We start from the raw sequence: 27,338 nt of genomic DNA, 5'->3' as shown, positions 1-27,338 counted from the left end.
TATTGCCCCCACATTTTGCCCCGGCTCTACGTTTCACGTACAGGTATGAAATTTGGTACATACATGTAATGACCCAATACCTACAAAAAAGTCTCCTGGAGCGCAGCCCTAAACACAACAGGAAGTCAGCTATTTTGAACTTCCTCTCAGATTTTGTGCAGTTTTTGCCATTTCCTGATGTTGCACTTTAACGAACTCCTCCTACAGTTTTGATCTGATCCTCTTCAAATTTGGTGAGTGTAATCTTAAGGCTTTTACTAAAGGCGCCGGGTGGCGGTGGCAGGGGTGCGAGGGCCCTTTTCATCGCTGCTTGCAGCTTTAATTATATATATTTTTATAGCAGGCAATGGAATCAAACTGAAAATGCAAGATATTATAATTGTATTACCAGTATTATATATTTTAGTTAGATAACCATGAACTATTATTTATTTCTTGCTAGTCGGGTGCAGACGGTATTCAGGGGAGGGGCATTTTCATCCTAGAGAGCATTTAATTGTACAAAAATGTGTGTAGTGCAGGATGAGTCATCAATATGTTTGATCAGTTTTAAGTATAAATATAAATATAAGAACTTTATTTCAGGAGAACTGTTTTAACATTTAACAGATGAAACATACATCCATTAAGTTGGACTCCACTCCCACTTAAGTTCCACTCGATTTCAAGTAGTCAAATGTGTCCATAATTGAACAATCACGCTATATCTTTCTACTTTCAAATTCCTTTTTCACTTTCAAATGACTTAAAATTACTCTAAAATTTCTCTGCACTTACAGACACCGACCTAATGTCGATAATCACTGCATTATAGTACGTCACTTCTCAGATATTCCATGCCCCGACAAATACCGATTGAACACAATACAGAAATACCGTTGAAAACAAGCACCGACCAACACCAACGTAACACACTAATCCGACAAAACCCAACAAATGTGTCTGTTGCCACTGGTTGCCGTCTATTGGTGTAGTGTGAATTACCTAAACTTGCTAAGCATTTTACAGCTGCTCTGACGCTGAAGTGGCACTTGGTGTGTTTCCGGATGGCTCAGACCCACCAGGAAACATCACAGAGGATGGAGGAAAAAGGTTTTGATTGGACCATCTTCATTTAAAATGGAGCTGATTTGACTCCTCTCGCCGACACTGGACGTCATTATCATCAGAACTGCTGGTGACATTTAAGTGTTAGTTAGATAAAAAGGAAACTTTTCATGTATATAACAGCTATAATTTAGAAATGTATAAAAAACCTTACAAACTTGTCACGCAATTTCATTTCCATGATGATAAATCAGTCAAAACCCACTTTTAATTTGTGTTGCATATTAAGCTCACATCTTAAAACAGTGGAATCTTTCTTTTGATTACACAGAAGGAAAAATATTATGGGTAAAAAAGGTTTGAAAAAGTCTCCACTGCATAACTATTAGACACAATAGTCTGACTGGGCAGGCAGGTCTCCATCTAGTTTCTTTCTTTTTTTTTTTTACTTTGTGTTACTATATCAATTTAGACTTATTAAAGCTATAAGTTATCCTACCACGAGCAGTGAGGGGTTTTCTCTTTGCCTTGTCAAGATTGTGGTTTGATTAATATCCCTTAATTGCTCATTTTCCATGTATAATCTAAACGCCTCTGATAAAGGAAACTAATAAATGAGTTCATTTTATTTCAGCCCAAATATTGAAAGCAGCAGCTCATTCTGGATTTTTTTAGTTCTAGAAGAGCATGTATTGGGGATTTTTCAAAGATAAGCAAAGTAAGAATGAATGGATGAATGAATGAATGAATGAATGTATGAATGTATGAATGAATGAATGAATGAATGAATAAACAAACGGACGGACGGATGGACTGACTGACGGACAGAGAGACAGACATGGATGAATATATCTGCCCCTTGAATTTATTTTTAGATTTCAGCAATGAACTTTAGATGGGAATAATTTAGTTAACCAATGAGAAAGCACAGTGCAGGCCGAACTCTTAAGGGGATTCTTGGAGCATGTGGAGAGACAGGTGTCTGAATTAAGGCCATATTGTAAAAGGAGCTTCTTCTCACAATTTCCCTGCACTGGAATATAAACAGAAAAGAATCCTGAACATTTTTTGAGAGAAATAAATATGATAAAACACCATGGATGATTTTTGCCAGGGGGCTCGAAGGCGAAGGTGAACTCTAGAGACATTTACTATAAAAAAGTATTTGCTTGTTTACTTAGAGTATCACTGATATTGTAGCGCTCACACTTTCTTTGTACACACACACACACACACACACAACACGCACATTATACCACCAAGTTTTTTTTAATTTTTTTTATGTTCTTTTCAAAACTTTCTATCAACAGATGTACCATAACTAGCCTTCAGGACAGTGACGTCTGTAATGGTTGGGCCTCATTGTTAACTGCCCACAATGTATTATGTTTCCTAGTTAATTTAACCACAGTGGCGTATGGTTTCACACTGAAAGACGCCAGGATGCTCATAAAAATGCTGGACACATTCTAACAAGTACTGTTTTGCAATACACCACACTGATAGTTATAGGTCTGTGATAAGGACATTGTGAGATAATTAGAGTGGACACAAACGATATTTCGCATAGCCAAAACTGAGATGATTCAAAGGGAAATGAATATGCATGAGAACTTTTCATCAACAGAAAAGCAATTGCATAATCCAGACTTTTATATTTTATTATACAGTGTGAAAATATGGCATAATTAGTAAATGGTCAATTAGGTGGCTTTTGAAGGGTTTGCAATCAATATATGGATGTTTATTGCGCATTGTGCACACAAAGCTGTAAAGGAGGAAAAAGTCAATTACGTCTGATTATTATGCCTCATCTGTTGGTGAAATAGCTAATGTTCTGCATGGTTACATAACAAATGCTGCATTATGAAAGCAACTTCACATCTGTGCTAATACTTCGTATACATGCAATAACACGAAATACCCTGCAGCATCTTAAATAACCCACCTAATTTGTTTTGCCTGTCTAGGTCTGTTTAGTATTCAATAATAATGACTATTGAGCACCACCACAAAAAACAAAAAAAAAAACTGCAGAAAAAATACTGTAATACAATGATTTTGAATTCTAATCAGAATATGCATGCAGTTACACAAATAGCAATTTATATTATATTGAAATATAATAAAATATAATCAATACACACAATTTTATGAAGGAAATTTCAAAGAACTTTATTTTAGTTTTAAATATGATAATAAATACTAATAAATTATATATAAAATCATTTACATAATATATTTAAATATAATACATAATTCATACAAAATGTTATTGATTGATTGCTTGATTGCTTGGGGGAGACAATTGTGCTTAACTCTACTTAAGGATTATTTCTTTTCTTTTTCTTTTTGCATTTTAAATATGACAGAAATGTTGTTGATAGAGCCTCACCCAATCAAAAGGAATTTAATAAACAAAACAAGCAATCTCTATTAGCTCTATTGTTTCACAGAATGCAATGTTGATTGGAATGACAGAAGGGTCACCGGCTCTCTGTAATTTACTCAAGTCCCTCTGCACACATCGAATTTCCCCTCCTCATTGGGGTCACACGTTTTTATTTGGCAGGCACACTTTAGGAGACATAATCAGTGTAGATGATAGTGTGTGCTCTGCATCTTAACTTTTTGGGTGTTGTGTATGTTTGCTATGATTAAAAAATGACCGTGGGTGCAGCCCTGCTGTACGGACAAGCTCTGAAATCCACTGCCACACAGGCTAACCACCATCACCAAGACAAACATACAAAGAGCTGTTATTCAGTCTGACGACCATCCGGTGGACACTAGAGAGACACACCCCGCTCAGTTAGGGTAGGGCCTTACAGTTGCTGACCACTGGCCTCATACACCCACACAAGTGACTAAAAATAACTAATTCAGTGGATCATCCAGATGTCAAATAGCTCAGGGACCTGACACAGAATGGACATCTGACCAGGGTCGTTGCTAAAATCCACATGGCGCGGGACAAAAATTTGGACTGGATTTAAACATTGACTCAATGTTCACTTTTAGCCGATTAAAAATTATATTTAAATTCAATGATTATCCCTCATTTAACATACTGTATGACAAGTTGGTCTCTAGCTAAAGGTACAACTTTGAAGCCCATTCTCTCCTTGTATAAGCAGGCCTACAAAGTGCTAGACATAAAATCCAATACTTAACATCAGTGTGATATTTTGGGCAAATATGATATCCTTAGCTGGAAAAATCTGACAAAATACACTGACGACTGTTTGATGTTTAAGATCCTAAATGGAAAAGCTCCTCCACCACTTAGTATTTTTATTGAAAAGTTAAATTCTAACAACCAATCTACAAGAATGATCAGCACAGAGAGGGGACTGTGTAAGTCAGAGGTTCAATTATTGTAGTGCAGAAAAAAAATTTACACTATTACATGCCTCGGGTCGCTAGTGACCCTATATACTTAAAAAAAAAGAAGAAAAAAAAGGAAACTTATTATTTTGTACATTTTTTTGTTATATTGTTGATAATGAATAAATTGAGGAATACTAAGAAGGTAGATGTCTAACTTTAAAAAAAATAATCAGGGGGAGGATGGTGATTTTAAACCGTAACACCAATATTTCTTGTTCAATGTTTTTACTGTATTTTTGATCAAATAATTGCAGCCTTTGTGAACATAAAGGACCACAACGCCAAACTTCCTGTTTCAATAAAAATACATCAACACACATTTTTAAGGCATGAGTACTCACTGAGCTCTGCAATGCTCCCCACGCGGGTCGCCAGAAGGGACTGTTCAATGGTGCGGAGTTCAGCCTGGCTGTAGGTATGGCTCTCTCCGGTTTTCCCTGCTCGCTGCTGGTCACGGTGCAGGTTCAGACTGTCCGGCAGGCTCAGTACACCTGTGGGACAAAGATCAGACAATTAAAAATAAATAAACATGTGAACGAGCCAAAACCAGACAAAAACATCTGCAATGGGACCAAGAGACTTTGAAAGCTAAGTGTTATGACATTATCATTGTCTGAGAGGCAAATCAAACAACCCCTGAAGCAATTAAAACCGCTGTTTTTGTGTTGGATCTTTTTCAAATCGCAACAAACCATGCGCCCACAGGTGAGTTCAGCAGCGTGTATTGGCTGGAGCCCTGGTAGTCTAATGTTCATTCAATAACCATAATCAAATTACTGCACAGCACCGCAGCCAAGGCTTTTGTTTGAACTGGAGAATAGGCAACTACAGATGGGATATTGAGCTCAGCCACAGATGAATAAAGACAGATAAGCAGCTATCTGTCTGAGTTATAGGCTTCACACATTGGGGCTACAGTATATTGTGTTTCTGAACTGGTTTTAATTAACGTCTGATATCTGTAACTATCTGGTTTTGAGACATCCCTATAGCCATTTGCCTTGTAGTGTGTCAGTATATTTAAGCTATATTGTTTTCATGATGTTGCTTTTATACAACAGATCAATAAACAATAAGTTAATATTGAGTAACATACATTTCAAACACAGTATTGTCAGTTACGATGTCTACATTTGACATTTGAACCACGTCAGGAGTGGTGTTCTTGAATGGATATTTCAATGACTCATAAATGAAAGCTGTTTGTTTTGTTCCTTTGGAGTAAATGGTTCAACGACTCACTGATTCCTTAATGAATCAACGTTTTTTTGAATTATTTGATTAAGTAAATAATTAAGACTCATTAAGACAGAAGCTTGTTTCGTTCCTAAATGAAACAGTGTTGTTAAATGATTTGGCTGAGTAAGTTATTCAATGACCCACTCATCAAGATAGTCCTCTGATTCATTCCTAAATGACTCAATATTTTTGAATGATAAAACTGAACGAATGATCAATGACTCACTCATAAGAGTACCAGAACGAACTGTTCGAACGAATAGATACATACACAAACACAAAAACAGTTTTAGAAATACTACATCATATTAGTTATTAATCAGATTTCAAATGAGTAAAGTGACTTGTTTATTGTTCAAGTGATTTCTCTTGAGAGTTATCTTAAAGACACAAAAGTAATTTAATGTGCATGTCAATAAACCTTAATATAACATACTGTAACATTACTTGTATCATAAGTAACACAATATTTCAACATGGTACTTTTAAAAGTAACATTCTCCAACACTGCACGCAACAGCCTTCCAGGAAGCTATTTTAAGCAGGTTATACTCTTGACTTTCATCGAAAGGGATTTGTGTTGTCAGTCTCCCAGAGGTGGGTAAATATCCTGTATCCTGTTGTATACTGAATGAAGCCGTTAGCACAAAACAACACAGGGAAAGAAACACAAAAACTCATGAAGTTTTCATAACACTATGATTAAAATGACCTGGCACTGGGAGTTCTGGCTGCTGCAAATCTCTTTGTGGTTAGTGAGTTTATGCATAATGGAGGATGTGCAATATTCGCCAGATGGGAGACAAGCTGAATGCTTTGTCAAGAGACACAATGTTGTTCATGGGTGACATTATGCTTTTAAGGAATTTTGAAGGGAGTTCAAGCGAGGGAACACTTTGTTTTGGTTGATTGTCTCATCTGATGAAGTTTCTTTTAAGTTGAGTGCCTGAAATACTGCGTGTGGAGCAAATGTTTGCATGTGTACGGTCCCTAATGAAGCCGCAGGACATCGCACAAGCCAGCGTGATGATGCCAGTTACAGTAGTTGCAGCATTTTGCTGCGGGTTTTTGTACAGTTGTGCGAGGGGTGAGAGAGGATGATGTAGCACCCAACAGGATCCGGCACAAAGTTACAGGGGATTGCTTGACCTGGTTTTGACAAAAAAATACCTTACAGCTGTGACAGCTGGGTTATATATATAGTAACATACACATGTTACATACGTTATAGGACATACCTTAATTAGTGCTCTTTTCTTTTACTTTTTTAGTGCTCCTATGTCATTTAATTTTATTATGTTAATTCATCAACCTAATTGAGCTTTTAAAATCAGTTTTTACTGTAAAATGTTCTGATAATAAAGCAGGTGGTACAACTGACAAACAAAAATTGCTAAATAAAACAATTCAATGTACGTAACTGAAAACAAATATAGGACCAAAAATGTCTTATTTTAAATGAAATCTTAACAATTATGATAGTTCACACAGGGAATTCCATAAATCACTTTTGCTCATACCAAAAAAAAAAAGTCAACATTTTTTTAAACTATATTTCAATTATATTTTATATACAATTTTAAAAATACATTATCTAAATATATGTAATATATCATCTAAAATATAATATATATATATAAAAAACTTTTTAAATAATATTGAAACTATTGTTATTGATACTTTACATGGGGAATTACATAAATTGAGGCCATAAATTACAAGGCATTCAATTATTTTTACTCTTACAAAATTTAAATTAATTTTACTTGCAAATTATACACACACACACACATATATATATATATACACATATATATATATATATATATATATATATATATATATATACATATACATATACATATACATATACATACATATACATATACATATATATATATACATATATATATATATACATATATATATATACACATATATATATATATATATATATATATACACATATACATATATATATATATATACATACATACATACATGCATACAGTGAGGAAAATAAGTATTTGAAAATAAGTATTTAAACACCCTGCTATTTTGCAAGTTCTCCCACTTGGAAATCATGGAGGGGTCTGAAATTGTCATCGTAGGTGCATGTCCACTGTGAGAGACATAATCTAAAAAAAAAAAAAATCCAGAAATCACAATATATGATTGTTTAACTATTTATTTGTATGATACAGCTGCAAATAAGTATTTGAACACCTGTCTATCAGCTAGAATTCTGACCCTCAAAGACCTGTTAGTCTGCCTTTAAAATGTCCACCTCCACTCCATTTATTATCCTAAATTAGATGCACCTGTTTAAGGTCGTTAGCTGCATAAAGACACCTGTCCACCCCATACAATCAGTAAGAATCCAACTACTAACATGGCCAAGACCAAAGAACTGTCCAAAGACACTAGAGACAAAATTGTACACCTCCACAAGGCTGGAAAGGGCTATGGGGAAATTGCCAAGCAGCTTGGTGAAAAAAGGTCCACTGTTGGAGCAATCATTAGAAAATGGAAGAAGCTAAACATGACTGTCAATCTCCCTCGGACTGGGGCTCCATGCAAGATCTCACCTCGTGGGGTCTCAATGATCCTAAGAAAGGTGAGAAATCAGCCCAGAACTACACGGGAGGAGCTGGTCAATGACCTGAAAAGAGCTGGGACCACCGTTTCCAAGGTTACTGTTGGTAATACACTAAGACGTCATGGTTTGAAATCATGCATGGCACGGAAGGTTCCCCTGCTTAAACCAGCACATGTCAAGGCCCGTCTTAAGTTTGCCAATGACCATTTGGATGATCCAGAGGAGTCATGGGAGAAAGTCATGTGGTCAGATGAGACCAAAATAGAACTTTTTGGTCATAATTCAACTAAACGTGTTTGGAGGGAGAAGAATGATGAGTACCATCCCAAGAACACCATCCCTACTGTGAAGCATGGGGGTGGTAGCATCATGCTTTGGGGGTGTTTTTCTGCACATGGGACAGGGCGACTGCACTGTATTAAGGAGAGGATGACCGGGGCCATCTGTATTGCGAGATTTTGGGGAACAACCTCCTTCCCTCAGTTAGAGCATTGAAGATGGGTCGAGGCTGGGTCTTCCAACATGACAATGACCTGAAGCACACAGCCAGGATAACCAAGGAGTGGGGCTCTGTAAGAAGCATATCAAGGTTCTGGCGTGGCCTAGCCAGTCTCCAGACCTAAACCCAATAGAGAATCTTTGGAGGGAGCTCAAACTCCGTGTTTCTCAGCGACAGCCCAGAAACCTGACTGATCTAGAGAAGATCTGTGTGGAGGAGTGAGCCAAAATCCCTCCTGCAGTGTGTGCAAACCTGGTGAAAAACTACAGGAAACATTTGACCTCTGTAATTGCAAACAAAGGCTACTGTACCAAATATTAACATTGATTTTCTCAGGTGTTCAAATACTTATTTGCAGCTGTATCATACAAATAAATAGTTAAAAAATCATACATTGTGATTTCTGGATTTTTTTTTTTAGATTATGTCTCTCACAGTGGACATGCACCTACGATGACAATTTCAGATCCCTCCATGATTTCTAAGTGGGAGAACTTGCAAAATAGCAGGGTGTTCAAATACTTATTTTCCTCACTGTACATACATGCATATATACATATATATACACACACACATATATATACATATATATATATATATATATATATATACATATATATATATATATATATATATATATATATATATATATATATATATATATATATATATATATATATATACACACACATATATATACATATTAGGGCTGTCACTTTTGTGAAAAAATCCTGTTAGATTTTTGAGACATAAGTGTTCATTGAATCGATTGTAAAATCGATTTTCCATGTCTAAAGACGTTTCCATTTTAAACGCCAAATATGGGCAAATCCACGGACAACTAACAGGCATTAGGACGAACGTTAAGAGGGCGCTTGAGATGCGCACAAGTCAGCAATATTCCTGATGATTTATTGGCGTGAAGTTTCGTGCACAATGACAAACAGGAGTGCAACATTCTCGAAAAACAATAAGCAGAGTGGACTGCCATAACATCAATGAAAAACATTACTGCAGGCTTCAACATAGCTGTGTTTACGATTAGAAATGTCAAACAAATTTCGCCTACATAGGCGATTGTAGACTGTAGCCCGAATATGTATCTGAATGCATGAGACTGTCTGCATACCGGCAGAATTCACAGTTTTGTTGTAAAAAGAGACACATTATGCAGAAGTATAATTTGCTGTTATGCGTGTTTGTCAGAGCCTGCAGTTGCTGTGTGACGCGCGTTCGCTGCGGGCGTATCGTGACGAGCTGGACACCCTCCGAGAAAAGACCGTTAAAATCGATTCCCTATTTTCGTTTTCGAAACTTGCGTTGGTTGGTCCGATCGACTGTGCAATCGATTTTCGAACGTAAAGTGACAGCCCTAATACATATATATATATATATATATATATATATATATATATATATATATATATATATATACACACACACACACACACACACACACACACACACACACACACACATAAGTTTTAACTTATATGGGAAGGTGAATTAGAAATATATTAACTGTAATAACTGTTAAAATTACAAAACAAATTAAGTGTTGAAATCAAAGTATATTTAAATATATTTTTTTCCTCAGGCACAAACACAAAAAAACATGCACTCAGTCTGAAAAACATGCAGTGCATGTGAGCTGTCATCACAATTCCCAGAATGATATGGGAGGAGAAACAGACAGGTTTTTGATCGCTAGAAATCTTCTCATGACTCTTTCACTTCAGCCAAAAATATGCACTCCAGTGGGAAAAAACAAGCCTCAATATTTTATGACCTCTCCGCCCAATCAACATTCCCTGTCTTGAAACTCCTGCCTCTATAATCTCAGCACATCAACATTTCAATGACCTTACAGACGCTAAAAGATTCCCCTGCAATATTCATACAATCAGATCAAATCACGAAAAAGCGTGTTAGAACGTTCTAGTCAGTCCAACTTTGCAGCCCCACCATGTATCAACCATATTATCTCTCTCCAGCACTTGTATTCCCTACTGAGAGGGAAGCAACGGTTATTTTTATTTTCAGCAATGTGTTTTTCTTCGCTTCATATGGTGACTTAAAAGGTGAAGGGGGTGGGAAGAGAAAAATGAGACCCAAGTCCCTTGAAGATTGTTACCTTGGCCAACTGATGGCAAAACACTTTACTCCAAATGTTCCTTAGCACGATATTTATAAAAACCTGATTATTCAACAACTAGGAAAGTTTCTCCATACTTGTACAGTGAAGTGGGGGATGGGGGGAACGACACTGAGTCATAAGAACACCATCTACTCGAGAACAGTTTGCAATAACTTTGTAAGGCCAGGCTTGTTTTCAGACACATTTTGTGACCTGATCATATAAACTGATACTCAACCTGAAGAGATTGAGCTGTAAAAAATATCTTTAGAATACATGATGATGGATATTTGGGTGTAATTTGATTGAAGATTGAATCGCCACGTCCTTGTTTTTACAGCACAAGACCTAGTAACCATGGTGCTCGGTTAGCCAAGACAGAGCATATCCTTTTTATTAAACTTCCGGCTAAACAAACATTTGCAAAGAATATGTATGAGGTATGAGCACACGACAAATCTTCAGTTTTTCCAAAGAACCTTCTCTGACTATAAGCTGTTCACTGACCTGAATATCACATTGCTCGTAGTTCTGAGATAGTTTCATTGTGACAATATTCCTTGCTATTATATCACACAATGCAACATGTTTAATGAACTATATCATTTTTCCTGTGCAAAAATGGTGGACATGCTCAACAGCTTTTTAGAAATATTTCCCTTATCAGCAGCTATTTAGATAATCTGAATAGGTTTAGATGGTCCACTTTAGATATTCTACTACAGTAACTATATGTAGCTTTGCAACTACATGTCAGTTAACTCTCATTAGTGTATTAGTAGACTAGTAGACTGTTAGAAGTCTGTTAGGTTAGGGTTAGGGTTTGGGTTAGTATAAGTTGACGTAGTTGCAAAGATACTTATAGTCAGTAGAGTGTCTGATGGGGGAGCATCAAAATAATGTGTTAGCAGATATTAAGCAGACAGTCTACTGATACTCAAATGAGAGTTAGCTGACGTGTTGTTACAAAGTTACTAGTGGGATGTCTAAAGAGGACCATCTAAATAAAGTGTAACCTCAGATTACAACACACATCTTTCATTAAAATACAATGAATTGCGCAGGCACATCTGCATTAAGAAATAATTACAATTGACTGATAAAACTACAGCATCAGTCAGTAAATGAGCGAATACTTTTAATGGACATTAAAATCTCATTAAATGACTGTAAGACGTATGCCTTTGGGGACCAGTCATTATGTGCAATATTACTGCCATGATTATGGGCCCATAATTCTCTGCTGGTTTTAGTGGCATTTAAGTGAAATCCAAAAATGACTTGGATGCCTCAACATTGGTCGTAAACCCAGAACTTCGACAGACTATCACATCATCCCCCTCTGCCGCTACATCTGTCACTTCTTAAAGAGCCAATTCATTTTCTATATAAGGAAATAGAGAGGAACACAATGTGCTAGCCAGATGGAAGGAAAATGAACAATATAAGTGCAGGTAAATTATATTAGTTGAATGCCAAATGGATTATCCATATGTTGATGCTGGTTTCAGGCTGCATTACACTGAAAATACTCAAAATAGATAAGACATTAAGTCTGTACTATTCACATGTCTTTGAGTACAAAGGTCCAGACCGCGGTCCAGACCTCTGTAAATTGTTCATACTCAAAAATAAAATTTGAAGTTCTCTGAATAACGAACTAGCCATTTAAAACTCCTCCTATGAATGTCTGCATGTACAATTAAGTTTAGAACATGTGTGAAAATGGTGGAGAGCGTTGTTTGTACGGTGTTGTTTTTCGTAACAATATCTAGAAACAATGCAATGCCAGTCTAATGCTGAAATCTGTTCCCCTCAGGCCTTAGACAGCATGGGCAAGTTATTGCTGACAGGATACCACATTCAGTAATGATCATCATGATAGTACCTGAATCAACACTATCAAAAACAGTAGCATAATAACACTACTACACAGGGGTGCATTTCCCAAAGGATGATCACGATTGGCCATTGAACTCTATTGGTAATGACGAAACCTGCGACCAAAGCTGGCTTTGGGAAACGCACCCCTGATCTGTAGAGCAAGTAGGTTATAGAATGCAATATGCCAAATATGCAAACACTGGCCATGAAGAAGGCTATGCTATTTAATTCAGTTTAGTAATTAACCTTTCACTAAGTCACGCTAAAAACATTTATAAGAGCAAGAATTTTACTTATCATAACAATGCTTATTAATGAAAGCTATAACAGTTATAAGTATCATTGCATGAATAATACACAAATAATAAACTTACCTAGCCTACAGTAAAGTATTAACAAATTGTGATGCAATAAATAAGGTCTAATTTAACAATGTCCATCTCCGAAACAGACAGAACAGAGAGAGTGTACATGTCTGTAAAGTGTAAAACATCATCTTAAATAAAACTTCTTTCACAAACATCTATATGTCTGTCTCTTTTAAAGTTTATATTGTATATAATGAGTTGCATTTGTAGGTGTTATTATAGCACAATTCTTAACATACCACCCTATACCGCACTAATTCGCAAACCCTGGTTACAGTATTGAGTCAAATAAACAGTCTGTGAGACACTGTGAAAATGCTTCTCTTTTAAATTGAGTAAACATTATTATGAATGTCTTAGTATTTGATGTGCATCTCTCTAGCATTACTGACAGCAGCACTTGAGCTGCATGAACTCCACAAGTTTGTGTACAATCGGATGACCGTGTTTTCCAGCATGATTTGAAATATCCAAAGAGCATCTGGAGCTTCATTGGAAGAACATCTGACCATCTGTACAAAGAAGTTCACATGATCAAAGTCACAAATCTACTTTTTGTGCAAACTCTGAAATATCTCTTTTTAGTTTGACCTCATAATGTTTCTTTATTTTAATTTGGTGAAAACCTCCATATTATCAGTTTAAAATTTAATTCTAAATGCCAGACTTTCAATGCAGTCTCATACTTTTGGACCGCACTGTATTTGTCTTTTACAAACGGGGCGGAGGGTATACGTTAGATTTGCATATGCGCACTCCAGCCAATTCAGTTTTTCCACAGTTTTTGCACAACAACAGATTGTTCCCTTTTCTTGGCTTGCCTGTAACCGGCGGTTCTGGCAGGAACGAGAAAATGTGGTATATTCAAGATTGCCTGAAATCCCCTTTCAGCTCTTCACTGAATGATTAGATCTACAATCAATATGTCCCATTCTTTTCCTGTGACAGAAACACACTTCTCCTCCTGAGTGCACACTTGAACACTTTGTTTTGATTTCCTGCAGCTGTTGAAGTGATAAGGTATTAGGGAACTTTGTTAATGGAGTCACCGAATATCAGGAATACAGATTAATTCCACAACAGACAATCAAACTTTGCAGAAAATATAAAATTGAAATCTGACAGAACAATAAGATTGTTCTAAAATTCAAAGGGCTTCAGAGTAGCTTTGTTCCACTAACTAAATTAAAGTATCCTACTGGGGGGATGCTTCAATCGCGACCCGGCAAGGGAACCAAGTCCTGTTACAAAAAAGACAACAAAACTCTTTAGCTCGCTTTCAATTTCTCTTTTTTTTCTCCCTTGTTGCAGCGCTGTGCATTTGCTGGAGGAAAGTCCCATCGATTTCTCTACGGTGCGCGGCTGGTCTCTTATCAGAGTGAGACTCGTACAGAATATTAACAGCCAAGTCTCCATAGCAACAGGGCAGAGCTGCCCAGCAGCCGTGTGATTGGTGGAAAGAGAGACAGGGGCAGTGGGGATGTGCTGGATTTGGAGGTGAGTGAATACAGAATGTGCAGTGACAAAAAAAATGAAATTTTGGGGATACCTCCCAAAATGAGGGTGAAAAAAGCTGCAGATATACAGATAAGTGGATCTCGTTTGCAACAGCGCTTGAGTTAATAATGTCTGAGTTTTAAAATATTCAGAGCTTGTCTATTTTTGCCATTCGACATGACAGCTTGATATTTCCTTCTGAGTCATGCATTACTGCATGTAAAAAGTTACAGAACTTACAGTAGGCAATACAAATGTGGGTGTTTTCGAACGTATGCATGTAAAACTTTTCTGTGCCCCAGTAAAATTGTCTTAACCCCTGATGAGGGAGAGTGATGCATACCGGGCCTGAGAAACAGGCGTTCCAATTCTCTGGATTTGATCATTTCCATTTGTTAAACCATTTAAAACATGATGGGTAAACAAAAAAGGACAACACAAAGTTTGTATCAAAGTTTGAGGCCAAATTCACTGTAAATGGTGGTAGATAGAGTTCTACTAAAGTTCTACAATCTATTTAGTTTTCATTAATAGTTAGGTCTATGATAAAGTCAAATGTTAGCTTTTTAAAATACGTCTAGGTTACAATTATGAACTATTGAAGCCATCTGTAGCTCATAGTTACATTAACTCTGCACAAAAGTAGATATGACATTTTTTTTAAATTAAATATGAAAAAGCGTTTTTTGGAGGATAAAGAGTCTTCCTAGGGAAGCACACTTGGTCACCAGCCACTAAACATTTCACATCATCTATCTCTGGTCAATTCTTGCAGAAAGTGGGTCATATGGTGCTTCTCTTTTGACTTGCATAAATATTGTGTATAAACTGGGGTGGCTCATCTCACTTTAGAAGAAAACCCTCTAATTACTTAGGAACACAAGTATGTTAAAACAATATGGATCATATAATAAAGGCAGCTGCTGCAATTCAATTCAATGTCCATTAGGCATCGAAAATGCTGAATAAATATCATTATGTACAATCAGAGTTCAAATGTGGAGACAGGCAGTGTTATGCCTCGAGTGCTAAATCATTAAAACACCCCACAAGCGGTCCGAATTCTCCTTCACCATGACAACCGAGGTGAATGCCCCCTTCGTCATAACACACACTGCTTCACAGCTGCGGCAGTTACCGGCAAACATTTTCCCATTTTGACATTTTACATCAGCTTGAAGCAATATGATCAACAAGGGACATTGAAAGATTTTAATGAGGGCCATGCTACTGACTGGTACCGTCTCAGTAGAGCTCAATTAATATACATTTTTAATGCAAAACTGAAACATCTGGTGCTGAAGATCCAAAGGTCAATGTATTTTGAACTAATAAACAATCAACCCTTAAAATATTCTTAAAACAAAAAGTGAAATAGCAAAGGGAGATTTTAGCTTCTTCTTTTTTCTGTCCAAAATAGATTTAAAATATATTTCAAAGTGTGGCCTTCAGACCTATATATTTCATTTGAATTGTCAAATTACAAAAAGTACTTCAAGAAATGTATTTTCATATCTTAAAATGTATTTATTATATCAAATATATGTATATATTTAAATATACAAATGTCTAAAAACTTTTTGGAAATTAGGAACTAAAACTTATAAAAAATAAATATATTAGCAGTTAATTTTTTTCTATATATTTAAAAATATCTTCAAAAAAATATTTATAATGCTGTATGGGAGAAGAAACTATTACAAACCACATCATCCCCTTTTCATAATTTTTTATAGATTGTTGGCCTTCAGATTGTGTGCAAAGCATGCTGGGACTGTAAGAAGATTGAGCGACATTGACCGGACACAGCCTCTATGTGAATGATGATTGACAGGTGAGATTACTTTTAGGAAAAGGACACTGAATTTCCAAACCGCAGAGATTCTGGCCAAGAGTTCTATCAGTGGATGACATTTCATTCTGCTGGGGAAGTGTTTCAATTCCATTTCCACATTAACCCATTAATGGCTCACTTGTGGGCATAGGCTTTCATAGGACAGAGTTAATTTCCCACATGCAGAAATGTTTTACCAGGTTACAGAGCTTTTTGCTACTCAAGTGGTTTGTGCTTAGTCTCTGTCTCTGCCAATGGAAGTCACAAGGAAACGTCACTTTGCCACCACAATAAGCATGTGTGCGGTGGTGTTGCCTAGAAACTGTAGCTTCCCAAGCTACAAGTAATGTAAAGTAGTTCTACAGTCAGTCTACTTATTTGAAAAAGCAGTTACCTACAATACAATGAAGCCATTTAAGAAGTGAATGTCTTTCAACATGTTATTGCCAAATTATATTTATTTTTACGATCAGAGTAGTACTTATCAGGTGACAGCATAATTTGAACATTTAATTCATGTCATTTATTTATTAAATAATAAAAATGGTGTTGTGAAACATACTATCCCTACTTGGACCACCTCAACCTTTTAGGGGTCTTCTATTCTATGACTGATTAGAAATGCCAGAAAACCACATATTTAGTCATCAAAATCATGAAAATATTCGAATGCCTTTTCAAATTACAAGACTTTACAGACTTGGCCTTCCACCAGCAAGCTAACAGCTTATTAAAGAAAAGCTCTTTTGATTAGAGATCACAATAATGCACTATTTTTTCCAATCAATCATAAAAGAGGGACAGGATTCTGCGAGGGAAAGGATCTTGCACGACGCCGGTTCATTTAACTGAAACGTTCGAATGAACAAATTAAGCTCACAAAAATGAATCTCACATCCCAAATAAGGGAAAGAGAAAGGACAATCTAGGAAAGTTAATTTGAATTTGGTTGTAAATTTGAAAAAAAAAGAAAAAAAGTCTTGATCACAACACCACAACTCAAAAAAGTAACTAATTACTGGAAAAGTTACTGTTTGCAAAGAATACAGTCTACTTGGTAGCATCATGCTTTTAGTTACTTGCTCCTCAACACTTCACTGCAGTCAATCCATAAACACAAAAAACATTCACATCACAGCTAAAGGTCTTCAGTCAACTGCAAAGATTATTTCAAAAATGTTACAAATAACCCCAACATACCAGCACTCTCCAAATAATTAACACAGTTCACATCATATAATGGGATCAAAAGAAAGTCCCACGCTGCTTTGCAGCACGCTCCTGCTCCCCATCTGTGCTCCCTGAGCCTGTACTGACTCATCATGGCAGAGGACAACAGGCGGAACCCATGGAGTCAAAAACAACAAATCAATAAATATATGAAATATCTGAGGACTTACAGTATAACATACTACGTTTGTACAATATACACCTGACTGGTCTTTAGTCCTCAGTGATCCATCACATCAAAAGCAGGTTTTCCAGGTCTGCTTGTGGTCGGTAGGGTGGCAAATTCCCTGCTGAATTTGTATTTCCTGGAGGGAATCAACCCGTGGAAAAAAAAAAAAATCAACCCATGGCAACAACTTAAAAGTAGCCCAATTCCACAGGAAAACCACAGACTTGGCAACATTGATCAAACCACTTGTTGAAACCAATTAAACAACTTGTATTCTCTAAATGTAGGTTAAAATGCCAAATAACAGCACCTCACACACTGAAATGTATCATAGAAATACATTTGTCTATATGTATTTATATACATATAGACAAATATAATATATTTTGGATTTAAATGCAAATGCTTAAGAGTCTATGATTGGATTGTTATTGCAGTGATTATCATGTTTGCAGATTGTTATCTGTTGTATATGTAGCTTTTCATTTCTTAAAAAACATGTAGGAAGACATATCATGTCCATAGTCCAGGTTGACAATGTCAAGATTCATCAGGCTCAAACTGTGAAAGAATGGTTGTGAGGGAGCATGAAGAATCATTTTCACACATGAATTGGAAATAACATCACAACATTTATTTCCATCAAGAGGTGCATCAATTTTAAGTCAAGATCTTGTATTGACAAGGCAAGAGTCAAGCACTCTGTAAAGTCTCCTCCAGCAAATCCCAAAGACTTTCAATGAATTTAAGGTCTGGACATATAACATGCTAGAAACACAATACTTACTGCAATAATGATTCATTCATAGACTATTTAAATCCAAACAGCAACTTTTTGTTGGCCACATTCTTTACATAATATGTAATATTATACATTTATGTAATTTTTATTTCTATTACAAGTAAAATGATGTGATAAATATGTGTTTGAGGAAGCTTGTATAAACAGATGTTTTGTGCTGATGTAAGATTGTCCAGCTAATTAACATTGTGTGGGCAACAAGCAGCAAAGTGCATGTAAAATGTGGTCGGTTTGGGGTGATGACGTAAATGCTCTTTGGCCCGCAGGCCTCAGCGTCAGTCAGTCACTGTTGGGAGGAAGCAGAAATTTCAAAGCCAATGGCGAAGCCAGATTCAGTGACCTATTCAAAACCCTAACTCTCTTCACATGCTTCTTATCTGCTTTACAGGGACAGAAGGAAAAACAGAGATAGATGATGACAGGGAAATGAGAGAGTAGTAAAAAAAAAAAAAAGGTAGACGTGACAGAGAGTTGCGTGAGACAAAAAAAGACATGGGAGAAATATGATAAAACAAAGGCTTTTATGTCTTTCATAAAAGCTAGTCTGCTGTCTTCTGGGTATTTGATTTAATTCTCAATATTTCTCAATCCTGACCAGGCCAAAACAAACTTCAAATGTATATTTTGTGTGAAACTGAAGCTGTCTACATTAAAGTAACTAGAACAAGGACTATCAAAATGCTGTAGCATACTCAAACCAGCTGAGGTGTATTTCCACACAAGATATTCTGTGCTCAAATTGAGATTCTGTTCATCCTGCTGGTGAGATGGTCCATCTTAGGGGTTAACATGACCCAGAGGCCCCTGCTTGGGGCCCAGCATGTGTACCTTGATGCGGCCAGGCCCAAGCAGATGGTAGCCATATGTCTGCAGAACACGGAAGAGCAGCTCTACAAATGCGAGGCCAAAAACTTGGGTTATTTTCACATTTAGAGCTCACTTGTCTTCAAACCGGTGGCATGAAGCTAAGACGCACACACCACACACACTCATATTGTCATCCACTCATACTAAGGGCTTAATGTATGCAGTCAATGAGAAAACATTTACATTCCACCTACAGACTTAAAATAGAAACACACAGACAGATATGTCAAGTGTCTGAGGAACAGTTAGCACTGGTAAGTAGCATATTAAAACAACACATTCCCTGCGTCCCAATATGCCTACTTCCATTCTATATAGTCGGCGGGATGATAAATAGATGAAAAATACCGGGATGACTTACTACTTCCTCAAAGATTCCGGAGTGTACATCTCCTGGTTATTTTACTATCCCATGAGGCCACGAGAGGGGAGTTGTAAATGGCAAAGGACTGACGCAACTGACGCCACAAGTCACACGATAATTTAATTAATACTGCACACATTGATACTAGAGTATATAGAACATACTTTTTAATGGTTGTGAAGCTTGTTCATAGTAAAATGTACAGTATTATGAACTCAGACTGTATGCCATTTCGAACGCACCTACTGACTTACAGTAAGATGAGAGGTGTAATGCAGGAATGGAATGCTCCTTTGTTGATTTTCTCACGGTCTTGCTGCTCTACAATTAGGAAATGAACCATAACATTACACAATGAACCTTTACGGCACTACACGGCTTTTACCTTAATCCCATACATATGACTTGGGATTAACGCATAGGTGTGGTCCAAAAGCCTCTGAAAATACCATAAAACATGCCGGAACATGTGGAAATTAGCCTAACCTTTAGGCAGCTATTACTGTTTCTCAGCTGACATTTACTCCAATTTGTCTGGCAGAAAAAATGTCCTTGAAGTCACTGGCTTCTAGATAGGGTGTCATAGCCACAGGTTTCATCATGCCCTAGTCGACAGCTTAGAGAAAGTCAAACCGAAACACCTTTGGGGTGGAACGGTCCTAGACACATTTACACGAAATCAAAAAACGACCAAAAAAAGTATACAAATGGCAGGTTAAAAGTCTTCACTTGAAAATTGCATTTTCTTCCCGTGTTTGTTTTACTCCCTGCTGCTTATGAGATGAAAGCGGTGCTAAATTAAGATTCAAATAGGAAAAGAAATGACTTGATAGTTAAACATCTTCATTATAAACCCAAATTAGAACCGAAACCCAGACCTCTGCATGAATTATTTTCTTTCTTTCTTTGGAAACAGGGAAGACGATAGAATACAGAACATCCAGACACTTCTAACAGCAGAGGAACATTCAGAGTTGAAGGGAGGTGAATGTACAGTTAGTTCAACTGAGCCGAGTGTGTTTCCCCATCTGAAATGCTCCCTCATTCGGTCTATTTCCTCTGTGCCACTGCACATTCATTTCCCTCTCGGTTTTCCACCATCCAAGCGGGTTCTGGCAAGTTCTGCCACAGGCAAGCAACACTCGGTTTAATTATTGCAGGGGGTTGAGCTCGTTTGACAGGTCGACCTACTCCACTCCATTTGATATGAATAAGTGAGTGTGAGAGAGGAAAAAGGAGGGGGTAAAAAACAAAATAAAATACAGAGATGGAGGAAAACGAAGAGGAAACAATTTTCAGATGTTTCAAGAAATTTCTATGTGCACAGAAAGCTTTCCAATTTACCATTACCAATGTATGTGCATCAAGTTCACAGTGCATGCACAAAATATTTCTCAGGGCTTAATTTGTTGAATAAAATAAAATCTGTCATTTTTTTTAACTAGTTGTCAAAACCAGAAAGCTTTCATATCAAACATCCCTAAATGTAGAACATTAATGCATCACCTATCATCCGAATGTCCACGAATGTCACTCTGCAACTTTGGAGGACATTTCAGTGCCTCGCTGCGCTTTGATAGTTTGATGCTCACTGCTGTAGCAGTGACAGCTCCAGCAGAGGCTGTGGGAGACGGTGGCCCACTTTCTCCAGGACTGACAAATCAGAGACACCAGGCAGAGTTTTAAAACTGATTACAAAACAAACCCAGCAGACCACACTGGAGAGACACAGACTCTCCTCTGCTGTTAGCCTCCGGTTCTGTTTAACGATCTTCATCAATTCTTAACCTTCCCTATCGGATTCCGGCCGTGACCCAGAGCCTCTGGGCTCGGCACCATGCATCCTGTGTTCTCCTGAGTGATGTAAACAGCTTGGTGCATATGCGGTCTTATTTTGTGGTGACAGTAATTATATCGGTGAGAAAACAACCTGCAGTTTTCCTGCTTTAAGCCTGCAGATACAACCCAGGGAGCCAGGAAAGCACTGACGGGAATGTTTACCATGCAGTATGACTGATTTGGGTCAAGAACACGAGAAGAACTAGGAAAAGTCCACGCCACGGGGGAAAAGATAGGACTACCCTGCTAAGCGCCCCTCACCTTGGTCTTAAAAACGAGACTGCTTGTGAAGGTGGCTAAATGCACACCGTAACAGTTATCAGTCCTGTTTTACAGTGCAAAATAAAACTTTCTTTTTTTTCTTTTTTTTTTACCTTTGATGCATGTAAACTTATTGTAGGAAACCTCCAAAGCAAAATTAGGAACTTTTGAAATGCTGCTGTTAAATGTAATCTTCAGCAAAATGAATATCCATTTTTCATATACTGTACATTATAATGTTGTGATGCCAAATGCATTTGCAGAATTTAAAGTAACTGATTTTAGTGTTTTATTTTAATTCATTCAGACAAAATAGTATAGAATGTTCAGCTATTTATCAGTTATAAGTCATAATCGGATTATTGCTATCAACCAGAATTTGAATAGCCTACCTTTTTTTTCTATTTCTAATTTATTTAGACAAAACAGAATTTAATTTTATTATCACTGATTTATCAGTTATCAGTCAAAATATGAAAACCGGCTTCTCGGTATAAGCCAGAATTTTAATATTGGTGCATTGTAAATATGGTTGACTAACTGTGTAAACATAGCCGGTGCAATTTACAGTACTCCATAATTCTAAAACTTTTAAGCTTTAAATTACTTCCCAAATCCTTATAGAAAAGCAAATGTATCTGGCAGAAAAAAGCACCTTGTTTACTGCTGTGGCATAAATTAATTAATTTTGTCTGAGTGTTTTTGTATTGCCACACTGACAAGGTAAGAACTTTGACTCAGTAGGTTCCAACAGTAAACACAGTAAAACCAGTGGGTTATTAAAATAATGGATAAAGTTTATGATTGTAGTTTTCTTCACAGCCGGAGTCTTTAGCTCAAGCTTGTCTTAATGTTTTGGCTCATTTTCCACCCTCGTCACCCTCCATTATAGCTAGTCTCAGAGTCCCTGCACTACCTCTATTCTCATATATAGCCTGACAGAGCAATCCAGGAAAACACAATAGCTGTCTGTCACTCACAAGCCATAGAGGGTTTCTGTAGAGACCAGAGGCACTGAAATGAGCTACAGTTGAGCCCTAGAAACATCAAGACGTCGCCAAAACTAATGAGGAGAATACATATGAGGAAATATGATCCACTGGGATGTGCTGTTCATTATGGAAGTTAAGGCATTGGGTCTATGGGTATATAGGGAAATATTTCTCTTATACACAAACAAAATGAATTTTTTTTTTTTTTTATTATGTTCGAGAAATTCCGTTGATTTTACCACTTGGGTACACATGAAAACTCATCCGAATCATTGCTCATTGCTCTGTGTCTAAGGAGGATGGATGTGCAAGGATGTGGTTCAGAAACATTTAAGATTTGTTCCAAAACCAAGTGAGCTATATCTACAGACATTATTCTGGTAAATAATTATTATCTAATACATTTATGGACCAAATGTAAGGCATCATATCATGTATCCTTCTTGGAGAATGCATTCAGAATTCAGAATGTTTCTGAGCTCATTAAAATCCTAATGTTGGATGGATTAAAAGGAAATAGCAAATATAAAATAAATACGGTACACACTGTTGTTTAAAAGTTTGGCTGTCGGGAAGTTTTTTAATGTTTTTGAAAGAAGACTCTCATGCTCACCAAGGCTGCATTTTTTTTTTTTTTTAAATACAGTAACATTGTGAAATGTTACAATTTAAAATAACTGTTTTCTATTTTAATATATTTAAATATATAATTTATTCCTGTGATTTTCAGCATCATTACTCCAGTCTTCAGTGTCACATGATCCTTCAGAAATCTAATATGCTGATTTGCTGCTCAAGAAATATTTCTTATTATCGCCAATGCTGAAAACATTTGAACTTCCTAATATTAGAGCTTTCTAAATCAGCCACTTATGGGGTTCTATGACAGTTGGGATGCTGCCTTAGAAGGAAGTTCTCTTTGTAGACAGTAGACAGCAAGGCAGCTCACTATGTTTTCCAACAGAGATATACAGAGATATGATATCAAATAACTTTAGAGCACAGCTTGTTAAAGCTGATGCTATCTTTGGCATGCATGACTTGCTGTATGTCTTAACATTGTATTATAAAAAAGATCAGTATATGCGTGTAGCATAAAATGCAGCCTATTATATAATAATATAACAACAAATTATAGATCAAAATAAACTGTACAAAACCTCTTTCCCTGGAACCCTTCAGATAAATAACAGGGTAAGGCTGTTGTCTCATTCTGGTATACCCATAATACTTTGATTTATTGCTATGAGAATTTATTCTTACCAGAATAAAGGGGGAAAACATTTTTCATGCATTTATTACTTGAGCAGACATGATCTTTTTTTATTTACACCGAAGCTTGAGAGGAGCTAGGGAACAAGACACCAGACGTGTCATTTTCTCAGTTTTGACAGGTGCTATAGTAAACATTGCATTGTGCCACTCTTACTTGTATTTCCAAAGACACAAACTAAGCCATAAATGGATCATATTATTATTCATTTCCTTATCATACACTATTTTATCTATCTAAATCTACTTTATAATGTTTCTAAAGTGTTTTACACCAAAAATAAATTATTTTGCATGCATTATATTCACAGTATGCATTATTCATTTCTTTATCATACAATATATAAACCTTAATAATGTAATAAATATTGTTTTGTTTTAGGTGTTTTGCACCAATATAAAATAAAATACATTTTATTTCGTGAAACTGAAAATGTACGTTTTGAGTTATTAAGGTTAAACCATGATGATTAAACAATGTTTTCAAAGTATGACTTATAAGACAAGGAAAATGTTTTTCCTCATGATATAACTCTTTTAACAAAGTCTTAAGAAAGAGTAGAAGTGGGTAAAAATAAAGCGATTTGATTGGCAGACTGCTGAGTGGACAGGGCTCGCTGACTCATGAGGGGAGAGAGGACAGTCGGAGAGCGAGTTGGGTCAATGATTCAGCTGGAATAAGACTGAAAGGCCAAGAGACCGTGCCACTCAATGTCACTCACAGCTGTCCCACAACCACTCTGAGTAACAGAAAAGCCACTTACCTCAACCCTTCGCTCTGTCTACCATTTCCCAAGCAACTTAAAAACAAGAACGATGACTATTCATGAGCCTCTGCTTCAGACAGAGGAATTAGAATATGAATAGAACATCTGGTAATAAAACAAATTTCTTGCAGTCCACTCTAAAACTAGACACGGTAATACACTTCAGCAACGGTTCATATTTGATGTTCTCATGATGACCTTAGAGTGCTATTAAGTCATCATGAATAAAATACATTTTTAGGTGAGACTGTGAGGCTTTACATTATAGACTCTTGATGTCCGTTTTTGTCTTTGCAGTTTCAGTGGGGAGTAAAATCTGCAGATTATTCCAAGTAAATGTGGGGGTGTCCTTTAAACCAGTAGCCTGCATTCACTTTCACTTCTTTCCCTTCACATTTGTGTGTTATTTCTCATGAATACAAAGAGCAAAGATAGTGAGCATGTGAAAGGGGCTGCTTGGTAAAATAGCTAAAAGGTACAAAAAACAACAACAAAAAAACAGGTCTCCCTGCACAATAAAAAATAGTTTTATTTTAAACAAGTTTTACCATGTTTTTAAGACATATTTCATTAATACTATTCTCTGAAGTACCATACCATATTTCAAAGTGTCATGGTAACACCACTGTATTGCAAAAACAAAAACAAAAAAACAACTGAAATAAAAATAAATCTAACATAACTAAAAAAAACAAAAACAAAAAAACAGCCTCACATTATTTTAGTTTTAGATACATGGTATATGCATCTCATGCTCACCAAGGCTGCATTTATCTGATAAATATACAGTAAACAGTAATTTTGTGAAACTGAATTTTCACCAGCAATTATTTTTCTATATTTTCTTAAATTTTCTATTTTAAAACGTAATTTGTTCTTTTGATGACAAAACTGAATTGTTGAATCAATGAATCAATGTTGAAAATAGTTGTGTTGCTTAAAATTTTTAAAGAACCCGTGAAACATTTTTCCCCAAGATTTGATAAACAGAAATTTAAAAAGAACAGCATTTATTTGAAATGGAAATCTTTTATAAATGTATTTACTGTCACTTTAGACTCATTTAATGCCTCCTTGCTAAATAAAAGTCTTATATTATTAAAAAAAAAATCTTACTGACCTCAAACTTTTGAACAGCCATTAAACATTTTTAAATGATACCAGTTAGTGCATTACATTTTGAAGCCCTATTACAACTAAAGTAAAATCCAAAACTAAAACTAGAAAACGAACATTAAATTGTAAATACAACTAAAAAAAAAAAAAAAAACCTTACTCTGTCAGGAGTAAAAATACATTTAAAATTGTAATCACACATTAGATAAGGGTCCAATTCTCACTATTAACTAACTATTAACTACGAATTTTGCCTCAAACTCCTAATGACTGCTTATTAATAGTTAGTAAGGTAGTTAAGTTTAGGTATTAGGTTATTGAGGGATGTAGAATAAGGTCATGCAGAATAAGGCATTAATATGTGCTTTGTAAGTACTAGGCTAATAAAAGGCCAATATCCTAATATGCATAGCAACTAGTTAATAATGAAAATTGGACCCTAAACTAAAGTGTTACCAAATTTTTGAATCGCTTAATAACATTTGCCACAGGCCTTCTTGTCAACTATGAGAGATGCTTCATGATTTCAAATATCTGCATTTGACTCATTTCGAAAACAGAAACTTGAAATGATTCATTATTTGCATAACGAGCGATTTAATTTCAGACTCAGAATACACACCCATGACAGACAGATGCGCAATATACAGTATCTGACATTAGAAGATTAGAACTTGCTGCTGAAAACGGAACAATCTTTGTCACAAACAGCCACAAAAGCATCCCAATCTTCAGGTATGCAAGAGCCACTGCCTCTGATGTTGGTCACGGCTACTCAAAACATGAGAGGAAGTTACGAGTAATACCCGGGAATGACAAACACAAAACAGCGTTTTGCAATCACGCTTCTAGTACTTTCCCAGCTTTGGCCTTTTCTACAAGGATTTTGGAGGTCCTCATTCACTCCCTTGCACTTCGGCAGCGAGTGCTGTTGCCTGGTAACCCGAGCGCTGTATAAGTGCTGCAATGTGAGCCGCAGAGGGTCTGACTGCTGCTAAAACTCTGGTTGGGGGCGAGAATAGTGGAAGGAAATAGGGGTTTGGGTCGCTGAAGATTTCACCCACTCTCCCAGGCAGGTGGCGGAACTTCCTCTCGGCTATTTTGGGAGGAGGGAATTGTAATCTATGGCAAGCCAAGAAAAAAACAAACAAACTGTGCTTTGAGG

The 27,338-nt window shown here is 36.4% G+C and overlaps 1 protein-coding gene across 2 annotated transcripts in view; it reads right to left on the bottom strand.

Annotated features, from left to right (window-relative positions):
• The window catches only part of btbd11a (BTB (POZ) domain containing 11a), a 118,387-nt gene that overhangs the window by 36,792 nt on the left and 54,257 nt on the right, over nt 1-27,338 (bottom strand). For both annotated transcript variants that reach the window (XM_084111053.1, XM_084111054.1), the window contains exon 2: nt 4,779-4,928. In XM_084111053.1, coding sequence (XP_083967179.1) covers nt 4,779-4,928 — 150 coding nt within the window. The remainder of the gene's footprint in view (nt 1-4,778; nt 4,929-27,338) is intronic.

Source organism: Abramis brama, assembly GCF_963993115.1.
Source record: "Abramis brama genome assembly, chromosome: 4".
Taxonomy (NCBI): Eukaryota; Metazoa; Chordata; class Actinopteri; order Cypriniformes; family Leuciscidae; genus Abramis; species Abramis brama.
The sequence above is the reverse complement of the archived record's forward strand: the minus strand, read 5'-3'. Positions and strand labels throughout refer to the sequence as shown.